The sequence below is a fragment of the Oppia nitens genome, unplaced genomic scaffold, assembly GCF_028296485.1.
Source record: "Oppia nitens isolate AA-2021 unplaced genomic scaffold, nextdenovo-longstitch-racon4-pilon3 scaffold5_pilon_pilon_pilon, whole genome shotgun sequence".
NCBI classification, from domain to species: domain Eukaryota; kingdom Metazoa; phylum Arthropoda; class Arachnida; order Sarcoptiformes; family Oppiidae; genus Oppia; species Oppia nitens.
The window spans coordinates 6,974,995-6,988,808 of NW_026533243.1; the positions used below are offsets into that span (position 1 = coordinate 6,974,995).

Below are 13,814 nucleotides of genomic sequence, written 5' to 3' on the forward strand. Positions count from 1 at the left end.
CATTGTGATATTACTTTATTTAATATTTTTAATTTGTTTTGGCCTCAAATTTAATTTATTGTAATTTATGTTTAAATTGAATAATAAAGCAATCATTTTTTAAGTTATCAAATAAAAAAATTTGAAAATATAATTTATATTTAGTAGAAAAATAAAATTATTTAACTATAGGTTTGAACTTATTTATTAAACAACAAAATAAATATAGAGTAAAATAATAACTAAAGTTGTTATAGATTTGTTGTTGTTGTTATTATCTTAAGTAAGTATATCATAGATAACTACTGTAATACACTAATTGTATAAATACAGTAGTATTGGTAATATAATAGAAAATTTTAATGCAACTATGGATAAAATGTTAAATCAGAGATATTAATGTTAAATGCATTTAATAATATGAAATGTAGTTCATTGTTAATATTAATCTATATTTCTTAGTTGTCATTATTGAGTGTAAAATATAGTTTATTATTAGTTCAAAAAAAAAAAAAATTGCAAAACTTTTTTAAAGCCGATTAGTGACAAACAAATCAAATCAGTTAATCCGTTAATCATATACAGAGTATTAACGAAATGTCATTTTAATTCATAGTAGTAGTGATTGTCTAATAATAATAATAACTGTTACACAAAAATTGTTTGGTTGACAAAAATTATGTAACATTTTTAAATTTTAAAAAAATTATTCTTAGCATTTCAAACATTCAAAAGTCTTAAAATTTATAAATATTGTATAATTATTGCTGTGATTTCAACTTTCAAAATATTTATTATATCCCATTTTTTTCTAGAAAATTAAATATAATAGTTATATACAGTATAATTAAAAAATTTAACGTTTGTTCTTAAAAAATATTTTTTTTAAAGTTATATTTTTTAAATACACTGAACAAAAAAATCTTTAAAAAATGTTTTCAAATTACTGATTAAAAAAATAATATTTGTATGAAATGAATGCAATAGAAATATATGTTTAAATATTTTAGACACATTTTAGCTGATGTTTTATTTATTTATTTATTTGTTTAAGTCATTTTGACATATAGTAAGTAATTGTGTTTGGCTTTTAAAATATCATTTGAATTGATTAATTCAGTACAATATATCACAATATAATATATAAATAAATAATAATAATTGTAATTATAATAAACATTTTTGCAAAGGCGTGGCGCGTCTATAGACTATAGACTATACTGTAGTATAGCGTATAGTAAAGTAAACTATAGTTTGTCTGCATTTGACTTGAAATGTATTATAAAATACAATACTTTACTTACCTTTCAATGACTTTGTTTGACTACTTATGGGACACAAAAAAGTGTTGAAACACAACACAAATAAAACTATTTTTGACACAAATTTTTTATATAAATAAATATATTTTTCTAATGAAGTGTTTTGTCTTATAAAGTAATGTAACAGAAGAAGACAGAGATGGACAACAAAATAGGTGAATATCAGTCAAATCTGGAGGATATCCTGACGTGGATGTTGGGCGCCGAAGAACAGCTCAACAATTGGGACACAATTGCCGACAAAGATGTAGAAACTGTGAAACAACTGTTTCACGCAAACCAACTCTTTATGATTGAGTTAAGTCATTACCAACAGAAGATTGAACACATGTTTACTGAAGGACAACAACTCATCCGTTCAGATGTTTGCCATACAGACGAAAGGGATGAGATATCATTGCAGATGGAGTTGTTGAGCGCCCGTTGGGATCAATTGAGATTTAAGGCGATGGACTCACAGCAACAGCTAAACGACTCTCTTATGGAACTACAGAAGAAACAGTTGGACTCATTGCGCGAATGGCTGACCACCGCTGAAGTCAAGATTTGTGATTTTTCTAACATCGGTTCCAGTCTTTCGGCAGTCAAAGAACAGGTAAAACAACACAAACTTCTTCAGAAACAACTAGAAGAACAACAAGAAGTGGTTAATTCTGTGTCAAATATGGTTGTGATTAGTGATGAAAACGGCGAAAATGACTTTGCCTTCTTAGAGGATCAATTGGAAGCGTTGGCCGAGCGGTGGCGTCATGTCTGCCGCTTTGTTGAGGACACCGGCAGTAATCTGCAAACTATTTATAATTCATGGAAAATATTGAGTGAAGAAGAGAAAAAATTTAGCAAATGGTTAACAAAATTAGACCGAAGACTCACCGAAATGGAAGACGCGGCCAATGAAACGCCTCCGGGATCTAAGTTTGTGTTGGATTTAGTGAAGCGATTGCAGAAAATTGAGAATGAGATGGAATTACAGCAAACAAATTCATCAAATCTTGCAGATCAGGCACAGATACTTCTCGCAAAGATTAGCCGCGGAAGTGATGCCGCCATTGAAATCACCCGTAATCTGGAGGCACTAACCAAACATTGGGATGCAATTCTTCAACGAATGGAACAGTTGGGCGAAGCACTTAATACATTAAGTCAACCGCAAAGTCGTTCATCTGTTTCATCACAAAGTTCTTCACCTGAAAAGAAAGAACGTTCGTCTTCTGAGTCATCATCTAATCCGCCGACGCCAACGGCGACCGCCAAAAAGCGTAGACTTGATTCGTGGCGTATTCAAGAATGGCAAAGACAATTGGATACACTTTCTTCTTGGCTCGAAAGGGTTGAGGAAGCACTTGGCATTGATACCGATGAGGACGAAGGATCACTTTTATGGGAATCATTAGCTATTGAAGAACAACAGGTTTTACTGGAGGACACAGAAGCAGATGTGGAGTTAAGAAAAACAGAATTTGAACAATTGATAGCACAGGGAAAACAAATTGTCGAAGACTTAACATCAAGTATACAAATATTATTATCCATAATATTATAATTTTCTTTTATTATACTTTAAAACTCTAATTCTTAATATTATTTAGTCGGTGAAGATTCACAAACAATTGAAGAAGTGGTTCAAACAATTCTCGATCGTTGGATTGAAGTGAACCAAACAATGGATGAAAGACAGAAACGTGTCAATAGTCAGTTGGAAGTGAATCGGATACACAACGAAACGGATGCCATGAATCGAGTTCTGGAGACTCACAACAAATGGTTACAATCAACGGAAACTTCTATTAATAATTCTGGAGAATTGCCAAAACTTGTGGATCAATGCAAAGTATGTAAATATTTTTGTTAAACACTTTATAGCAATTTTGGATTAAATATACTATTATTGGTTTATTAATCTATTGTGTCCTTCAGTTGCGTCTTAAGTCGATGCAGACGCAGAAGGAAAAGGTCCAAAAAATTACTGATGATATGCACCGTCTGTGCTCTGATTTACCTACCGGTACCAGTGATTCATACATTAATGACATCAAAAAGTTTATTTCCCATTGGGACGAAACCAACAAAAAGATAATGTCTTTTAATGATCGCCTCAACAGTGTCTCATCACCAGAAAGTGCTAGTGATTCAGTGAAAACGCCAACATTTAAAACAATTGTCAAAAAAGATGAATCTCCTTCTGCTTCTTCATCATCATCACTAATAATTCAACTTTTGAATAACACCCACCAGTTGTCTCAATGTCTTGACAAAGCAAACATATCAATTGATTCTGAATTTATGGATTCAGTTAGTGATATCAATGCACTCGAAAAAGAGTTGAAAAAGTTTGAAGAAATGATTAAAACTGTTTGTTCTGAGGAAACAAATCTAAAACAAATAAATAAAAGTGCAAAAGAGTTACTCGAGTTGAATACAGAATCAAAAGTATCAAAGAAATTGTTGTCCAAAACCGTGGATGAGTTAAATGTCAAATGGGATTCAGTTAATAGTAAAATCAAAGAAAGAATTGAATTAATTCAAAAGTCATTGCAAACCATTAATTTGTTGGAAGAGGAGATCGTGAGTCTTGACAAATGGATGGACGAAGTGGATGTATTTCTTAATGAAGACATTGCCATCGGTGATATGGAAACACTGGAACAACAATTGGAACAATGCAATAAACTTCAAAAAGATATTAAATTAACGATACAGTCGTCTATAGATAATGTCAACAAAAATGCTGTAGAAATTGCAAAGAATTTTAATTATAAAAATGTTTCCAAATTTAAAGAAATTAACGACAAATGGGAAAAATTGAAGAATGCGACCATCGATAAGAATATGAAGTTAAAGATAGTTTTGCAAAACAGTAATGCCATCCATGAGATGCTGACTCAATCCGAAAACTATATAATTTCATCTAAAAATGACATCGAAAGTGGTATTTGTGTGACTGGAACTGACTTCCAAAACAATCAAAAGAAACTTAAATTAATGTTAGAGACAGTATTGTCGAAAAAACGCGAAATAATTGGTATTAAAGAAAAATTGGATGAAATTACTTTAAATCAATTAACCACTGGATCTCTTGAGGAGCTTAAACAACGTTATAATTTAGTTCAAAATAATTTAGATAARTATGAAAAAATATTAACCGAAGCGATCGGTGAACTTAAGAAAAGTCAGGCTTTGAGCGGTGAAATGAAAAGATTGTTAATGAATGAAAATGATTGGTTGGATAAATTGGCCAAAAAATTGAAACGATCGCCACAATTGGCGGCAGACGCTGAAGAAATTTCTGAATGTCTTGATGTAAGTTAATTGTTATAATTATTGTTAATTTTATTATAAACAATCATTTTAATGGAAAATATGTTTAGGATTTGGAAAACTATTTGCGAAACAAACCAAACGAAAGAATAGAAAGAATCCAAGAAATAAATAAAGTGTTAATTGAAAGACAGATGTCGTCCGATCAGTCGATGAAAGACTTGCAGACAGTGATTGACAGATGGGATAAATTAAGTCGAGAGGCGAGAGAGCGACAAAAAGAATTGGAAACAACTCAAAGTGAGTCCCAACAGTGCGAAAGACAACTTCTATCTGTTTTGCGATGGATTCAGAGTGTCGAGTGTGAGCTCAAGACACGACTTGACAACGAAGTGCTGGCCGAAGACTTACCGGAACAGGTGGACAAAATGGACAAAGAATTTGAGACATACGCCAACACATTGATATCACTTAAGAGTTATACCGATACATATCGTCTTCAGGACAGAAATGAGGCCGCGATTCGACTCGAAGAACAAACAGAACTCATTCAGGTTTGTATAATTGTTATATGTATAGGATATATAATATTTGCATATTTTAATGTTATTTCTTATATAAAACTTTATTGAATTTTTTCTGAAACATTATAAAACCAATTTCTTCTTCTCTATATTATTAGAAACGTTATGACGATTTGCTAAATAACTTCAAGCAATATAAGAGCTCCGGTTCTTCTCAATCTAAGTCCATAAAAGTAACGGTCAGTCAATTTTTGTCACTTATTTTCAATTTTATCGTCTAATAGATAGCAAAAAAAAGATTCCTAAAATTGAATCAATATTTTGCAATTGAAATGATTTTATGTTATCAAATGGTTTTTATATGTGGTTTTGTAAGGTTTAGAAATAAGTAAATGTAAAACAGATAAAAGTGCGACAATCAGCACATGAAATCAATACATTAGTTATCAATAAATATTCGGAAAAATGACTTTTTTAACGACTTTTCCGAAACTATTTGAAATTTTTTTGTCAAAAAAATAAAAAAGTAATTTAATACAGTTTCTATCAGTCAATCAATGCAAATATATTTGATGAAAATATGGTACAAAACATATGAAATACAGTATATATTTACTGTATATTAGATTTCATTGAATTTTTCAAAAATAGTTTTTGTCTGATTGTGTTTTTTTTAAATTGTACTAAAAAATGAATGAACATTTTGTGGTGATGTCAGTGAGTAATGAACTTTTTTTATATATCACTACTTCACTTATCTTAATTTACTTTAATGGTATCACACATTTAAGCCGAAAGCCAAAAAAAATAATGGCGTAAAATAATCATTTATAAGATGCCTTCAATTTGATGTTCATTTTTTTTATATTTTATTTGTTTTACTACAAAATACAATTTCTATGTTTTGAGCAAATTTGCTATTTTTATTTTTTGGTCATTTTATTTTACAAACATAAAACTTGTAAATGCTTAACATATAATGTAATGCAAATAATGATTTGTTAAATCATTTGCCAACAAATTTGCTACTTTTTATACTATTGAACATCTTATTTAACATTTTTATTATATACACATTTAGTCTTTTATTTACATGAATTTTATGGTACGCTTAATACCATTGAATATAAGACTTTTTACCATTGATTTGCTTATACAGTATAAGAAAAGATTGACTCTTTAATCTTTAATTGCAGTTAAGGTATAAATATTATAGCATTTTATTATATAATAAGCCATATTATTATCTGTTAAAGAATATATACGCTATGCTATATTTATGCATATACTTTGAGCACATATACTGTAGCGCATATATCTACCAGTGCTGGGGATTACAGAGTGTAAAGACCTATTGTAGTGTTCAGTGAATGTATTATTCTTGTTATATGACTATAGCAGTGGTAGTAATCTAACCGATCGATCAATTCTTGAGGGTAGTGGTGCTCACATCGCATGCTCTATAAATCACTCGGAGTTTTGTTGTGAATCAAAAAACTGATTATAAGAGCCAATGTCTGGTCTCACCACTCAAAGAATAATGCAATTCTTAAGACATACAATCACTGATTCAAACCAATTTAATAATGTTTTTTGATGATAATGTTGTTTTTAGTCAATAAATGTGCAAATTTTACAATTTTGTTATATTTAGTGTTTGTTGATTTATAAATTTAGTGTATATTTATATAATAGTGTTAATTATTAATCATTGTTTGTTTAATATTTATAACTTTGTAATAATTTAATTATTTTATACTTGAATTTCTCTACATTTTACACATTTATTGAAATATTTTTAATAAATTATTAAGTAATTTATATATTAAATAATCTGAAGACTCAGGAAAATTTACTGCCGGTTCCCGATGAGAGCGATAAAGTTGATGACAAACAACTAAGTGTGTCTTCAGTGAAGGATATTCAAGCAAAATCTGACGAAGAAGTTGATCAAAAAGTATCAGAATTATTGACAAAATCAGGTGATTTGAGTAATTCAGATAAAAATTCTGAAGAAAATAAAGAAGAAGAAGAAACCGAAGATAATAAAGAAGTAAACGAAGAAGACATGAGTAACCGATGGAACAGAAGTAGAACAGAAATTAGTGTCGAAGAATGTAATCAATTGTTACTATCTTTACGAGAACTGATCGAATGGATCATTAAGAAAGAAACCGAATTATCATTACAACCGGCTATTGGAGGAGATTTGGCTGTTATTTTAAGACAACAGGACGAGAATCGTACACTTAAAAGACAGTTGGATGACAAACGACCCATTATTGAGAGCAGTCTTCTGGCCGGAAGAAATTTTGTGGCCAAAGAGGATATCGGACATCACGAAAGCAGCGATTCTGAGGGTATGTTTTGATTTATAATTATTTTTATTTAAAAAAAATTTGAGAAACGCCAGAAACTATTGTTGATTGAAATTGATATCTTTAATGACATTGAATTTGACAGATAATGTATTGAAAACATTTACTAGTGTTGATGAAAATTGATAGTATTTTTTAAAAGGCGTGCAAATATTTGTAAGCAATTTGTCATATTGTTAGCAATTGTTGGCATAATTGCGTTACACATAAAAAAATCTTATATTAAAGCATTCAGAAAAAAGATTTTACGCTTTAAATTGAATTACAGTTTAATTGGCTTTAAGTTATTGCATAAATTGATTGTATGAATGTATTATTAGATTGAAGTGTAAAATTTGAAAATTTATATTAAACTTTGAGTGCATTCAAGTGATAAATGATTGAATCATTGAATCATTAGTCCTGACAAAAGTAACTTTAGTTTTGCATTAAGTTTATTAGCGGATCCATTGAAAGGCATTGGGATTGGGGACTGAAATTGTGTTGAATGCGAATCAAAGGGCAAATACAAAACATAACAGTAATGTCTATTAAGCGACAAATGCCAGTCATTATGAATCTTAATGTTCACTACATATTAGCGCTGAGCTCTTCATTTGTTAAACTGACGACTTATTTATTGTCTATTTTTTCTTGCAGTCAGAGATTACGATGGGGACAGTCGTGCGCATACATATCGTGTCGGCGATGGTATTGAACTGACCCGAAGTATCCGTCGGGAAGTTAGCAAACTGTCTGATAAGTGGAATGAGTTATTGCAACAGACAGAGCAAAGACTTAAACGATTAGATGATGTTCAGAGGGTCTGTATTCTTATAATATTCGCATACATGTGCTCTGACAGCCTATCACTTGTCACATAACAAAACCTCCGATCCATTCAATACACATTCAATACTTTTATTTAATATAATAATTCCTATCTATTCTTATACATATATAAAACATAAGGCAATCAATGTTACGCCATAAGCATTGTTCGCCTATAATATCTATATCTGATTAATGTATTGATAGGATTTTAATGGTATTAACTTTTGTGTCACACATTTGCTATCCATTGCAGAGAATGCACGGCTTGCAGAAGGGTATGGAAGACCTGAGCGCTAAATTGCATGCATTAGAAACACATAAAACCAAATGGCCTATCATTACGGACATCCCTTTGGAACAATTGCCGAATCATCTGATCCAACTCAATGTATGTATTAGGCTATCATTTTTTCAATGTTTACTTTAGACTTASAAATTGACATCAAATATATATACTGGTATTATAAGAAATTAGTTATTTTTTTATTGTAGTCAAACRCTATTATTACCTCAAATATATTAATTTGTAAAAACTGCTTGAATAATATACAATATATTATGGTATATATACATATAATAAGTATACAATTATCACAAATTCGTAAATGATATTAAATTTACCGTAACWTTATATTGATTGATATCTACAGTATATAAAATTTCAATTACATTCAGTTTCAGTGCAATAGAATTATAAAAAAGTGTAAAAAATCATAACCGAAGTTTCAATAMTTTAAATACAGTGATATACAGTAATCTTATATTATTTGTTTTATAAATAATGCACATATTTTTCATAGATTTTATTTTATATAATAAGTAGGCATTGCGTTTAATTAGATTAAACAATTTACAAAAAAATATATTAATTACTAAAAAACTTAAATTATCAAAATARTTATTTWTTTAATAATTACTGTATTTATTATATAATAATTATTATTATAAATTATAACATGATTTAAACAGTATTTTGTAAGATATTATTAAATTATCTTATTAATTAAAATTATCTTAATGTGTTTTTACAACATAATTTCATATATTATTTAAAATAAACTATTTTACTGTATGAGAACTACTATGAATATTAATTATAAAATTTGTGATATTAAGAGTCTAAATAAATTTTTAATAGCAAAATTATAAAATACTTTCTGTATATTATAAAAATATTTGCCTGCTCAAAATCTCAACTGACAATAAAAATTATTAATCATTTAGTTTAATCATTGAAATAATTATTTGTAATTAATTAAAAACGTAATCAAGTTTTCCGGTCATGTTTTGTGATCAAAATAAATATCACAAAAAAATTATACAAAAAACACAATGACTTTGTTTATGAGTTTTACCAGTGAATGAGATTTAGTGAAAACCATAGAGAATTTATTATGTGATTTATTAACTATTGTATAATATTGTACTGTATATATAAAAACATTTGTGAATATTATTGTATATTTGTATTTAGTTTTTATACACTATATTCTGTAGATATTCATACTTATGTTAAGAGAGTTGTGGATAAAATAATAAATACTTTTATATATAGTTGTGATGGTAATTGTGATTTGTAATTGATATAATTAAAAATATTATTTATTTTAAGCTACATTTGCTTACCGTATAATTTGAATTTAATATCAAATCAAATTACAAAGTTTGCAAATGTAAATTATATGTAAATTATATTGTTTATAAACATTTCTAATTTCATATTTTAATTGATATAAAATTAATTWAATTAAATTGTTAGGAAACTATATATAGATATTAGTTTTTATAAGCTATATTTTAAATTTATTAATTATTTAAATTTATTTAAAGTAGAGGGTGGATATAAATAATTTAGTTATTTCTGTGAATCGAAAATTTTTTAATAGATTATAAAATATATTTATTAAAACTACTTATAACTTACTTAATAATTGATATATTTTGTTGAAATTGATGGGACAGTCATTCCATGAGAGAGTATCACAAATTCTGGTGCAAACAGAACAAGTGAACGAATCGTCCGCACGGATAACGGGCCTCAATGTACTCCTATCCCACTCTAATCTCAATTATTTGGAGGAACTCAACACTCGATCACGTTTACTACAATTGGCTGCCGATGAAAGACATAAAGCCATTGAACAGGCTATTAGAGATCATGGATCAGCTCAGCAACAATTCCTAAATGCAGCGGTCGATCATCCCTGGGAACGGGCTGTGGCCGCCAATAAAGTGCCTTATTATATAAAGTAAGTCAATTTAAATTAGAAACTCTTGTTATGTCAACAAATCATTTATTATGTCTAAACAACTGTATCTATCTTTACAGTCACGCAACTGAAACCACTCATTGGGTAAGTTTCAAGTTTTTTATTTGAGTGCATTATTAAGTTTATGAATTTTAAATTGAATATTGAATGTGATGTGAATATGTTATTCAAATATAGGAATCACCAAAATATACAGAAATTTTAAACTCATTGAGTGAATTCAATGAAGTGCGGTATAGCGCCTACAGGACAGCCATGAAGTTGCGTACTGTTCAGCGCCGGTTGTGTCTGGATTTGGTGCCATTGGAAAGTCTTATATTGGCTTTCGATGAGTTCGGTCTAAGGGCACAAAACGATAAACTAATCACTGTCTCTGAAATGATCAGTTGTTTGCAGAACGTGTACGAGGGTATAGCCGTCGAGCACTCGACTCTCGTTAATGTTCCCCTTTGTATTGATTTATGTCTTAATTGGTTACTCAATCTCTATGACACGTAAGACTATATTTTGTGTTTTGTTTATAGTATAATATTTAACATTTAATAACATTATTTTTCACACCAAAAAAATCCTAACTCCAGACAACCATTTGTTATAAATGTTAGCGTAATATCAATAATTGTTTTTATATGATTTGCACACTAATAGTACTACTCGTACGGGACATATAAGGATCCTTTCATTCAAAGTTGGTTTATCCATACTTTCCAATGCATCGATTGAAGACAAATACAAATGTAAGTTAACAAAGATAACAAACTCTCTCATGAATATAGTATTAGTGATAAATAAACAAACAGACAGACAGACAGCAAACTTTAGATTAAACAATATTTTATGATTTGTTTAATTTTTTTTCTTATAACAGATTTGTTTCGTTTGATTGCAAACACTAACGGCACTGTAAATGACAGACAATTAGGCCTTTTATTACACGATTGCATACAAATTCCGAGACTTTTAGGTGAAATCGCAGCCTTTGGCGGCAGTAATATAGAGCCGTCCGTCAGATCATGTTTTCTTAGGGCTAATAATAAAAACGAGATAACGGCCCCAGACTTTCTTGATTGGCTACAACAGGAACCGCAATCTATCGTTTGGTTGCCTGTATTGCACCGATTGTCCGCATCGGAAACAGCCAAACATAAAGCCAAATGTAATATCTGTAGACAATATCCGATTGTTGGTTTCAGATATCGGTGTTTGAAATGTTTTAACTTTGATTTGTGCCAAAACTGTTTCTTTTCCGGCCGTCGCGCTAAACATCATAAAATCACGTATGCATTGATCTGTTTATTTGTTTAACTATTTAATTGTCATATTATTTAATATATTATATAATTAGACATCCGATGCAAGAGTACTGTGTTGTCATCCATTCAGGCGAAGACGTCCGAGACTTCACTCGCATTATTCGCAATAAATTTAAATCAAAGCGTTTTTTCAAACGCCATCCACGAGTCGGTTATCTTCCCGTTCAGACAGTATTAGAAGGCGATGACTTGGAAAGTCCGGCGCCATCTCCTTCACATACATTACATCACTCCACTCAAGACATGCATTCACGTCTTGAACTCTATGCAAATCGATTGGCAGAAGTAGAACTCAGAGGAAGAAATAGCGTTACTCCAGATGAGTCGTTAGTATTGATTGTTATTTTATTACGAAGTTATTTTTGATTGCCTTTTATTTTATGATTTTTTGTTTATCTCAACAGTGAAGATGAGCATCAATTGATTGCTCAATACTGCCAGACATTGGGCAACGATTATGGATATACAACATATGCACCACAAAGTCCCGCACAAGTAATGGCAACCATTGAAGCCGAACAAAGAGATGAATTGGAGTCAATCATTCATGAATTAGAAGAAGAGAATCGGTATTTTATTAATCATTTTTAAAATTCAATTATAGTATTATACATGAAATTTATTTTTTAATAGTATTTTACAAGAAGAATATGAAAAACTAAGAATAGAGAAAACAAGCAATAGATCACTAAATTATTCAAATAATTATTTGAATCATAAAATTGGATCTAATATGTTGAGTGATTCAGAAGCTGACACCACTTCMATATCGACACCTAATAGAGAGGATGCGATGTTAGCCGAAGCGAAAATGTTGCGCCAACACAAGGGACGACTAGAGTCTCGGATGCAGATTCTTGAAGACCATAATCGACAACTTGAGACTCAATTGCAGCGATTGAGACAACTTCTTGAAGCAGACCCCGAACCGACTCAAATTTCATTACTTCATCAGAACACGAGCTCATCATTGCCTCGAACGTCAAGTGGACCACAGCATCTAAGTCTTCATAATAATAACATATCATCTCTATCTCCCAGACCACGACATCACCACATGAACGGAGCTGATAATCAAGGTTTGGCTTCAATTGGTCATTCATAGAGAACCATATATTGTTAATATTTTGATTGTCGTCATCAATGACAGGACCATCAGCTGTCAATAATGCACATCAGGTCAACAATTTGCTGCAAACGGCCGGTAATTTAGGAAAAGCTGTCGGAGTATTAGTTCACGTCATGACTGATGATGAGGCGGGAAGTGATAATGAAATCAATGTTAATAATGGCGTTAACTCTAAACATAAATAATTATACATTTCTATTGATTTTTATTAATATAATTTATACTTTATATATATAAGACATGGGATATACTGTTAAATTGCTGTATGAAATACTGATAAATTAATTATTCAAATTAAAAATTATGGTAATAGTTTAAAAGCAATAGTATTAATTGCCTTTTATTTAATTATTATGTTATTTATTGTAAATATTATCAAATTTAAGAGTTTAGATGTGATTTTAATAATCACTTGTTTTTTTACATTATACATTGGATTATGAATTTTTAAAATATATAATTAAATTATTATGATTATAGTTATGTTTATATTTATAAATTAAATTATAGCTCAAAATCATTTAACTGTCAATAATAATAAATAAGTACAATAACAATAAAATCATTTTATATAACTTAAGTAATCATGTTTTTTTTATTATTATTTTCTTGTAATCAATACAAATCAATATATTTGGCAATAAATATGTTGCATATCATAGAATATTCTTGTAGTTTCACAGAATATATATATACAACTTATTTGCATTAGTTTTAAATTATTCATTCATATTATTTAAAATGCAAATTCACTCTACATTTTGTGTTTGTCTGGTGTCTGACGTAAGTCGAGAAAACATAAATTGTAACAAAAAATGCACCAAATAT

The 13,814-nt window shown here is 29.5% G+C and overlaps 1 protein-coding gene across 2 annotated transcripts; it reads left to right on the forward strand.

Annotated features, from left to right (window-relative positions):
- The first annotated feature begins 1,007 nt into the window (after positions 1–1,007).
- Positions 1,008–13,227, forward strand: LOC128961935 (dystrophin-like). 2 transcript variants are annotated; one of them, XM_054308261.1, is made up of 18 exons: positions 1,008–1,048; positions 1,418–2,812; positions 2,891–3,132; positions 3,219–4,601; positions 4,670–5,113; positions 5,242–5,322; positions 6,924–7,443; positions 8,101–8,264; positions 8,528–8,662; positions 10,237–10,523; positions 10,604–10,628; positions 10,722–11,038; positions 11,193–11,281; positions 11,413–11,821; positions 11,890–12,183; positions 12,262–12,426; positions 12,491–12,936; positions 13,008–13,227. In XM_054308261.1, exons 2-18 carry the CDS (start codon positions 1,441–1,443, stop codon positions 13,169–13,171), a joined length of 6,537 nt encoding a protein of 2,178 aa, XP_054164236.1. In that variant the 5' UTR covers positions 1,008–1,048; positions 1,418–1,440; the 3' UTR covers positions 13,172–13,227. The 2 variants fall into 2 exon arrangements, with proteins under 2 accessions (XP_054164236.1, XP_054164235.1); XM_054308260.1 differs by lacking the exon at positions 1,008–1,048 and having other exon boundaries at positions 1,246–2,812.
- The last annotated feature ends 587 nt before the right edge of the window (positions 13,228–13,814 follow it).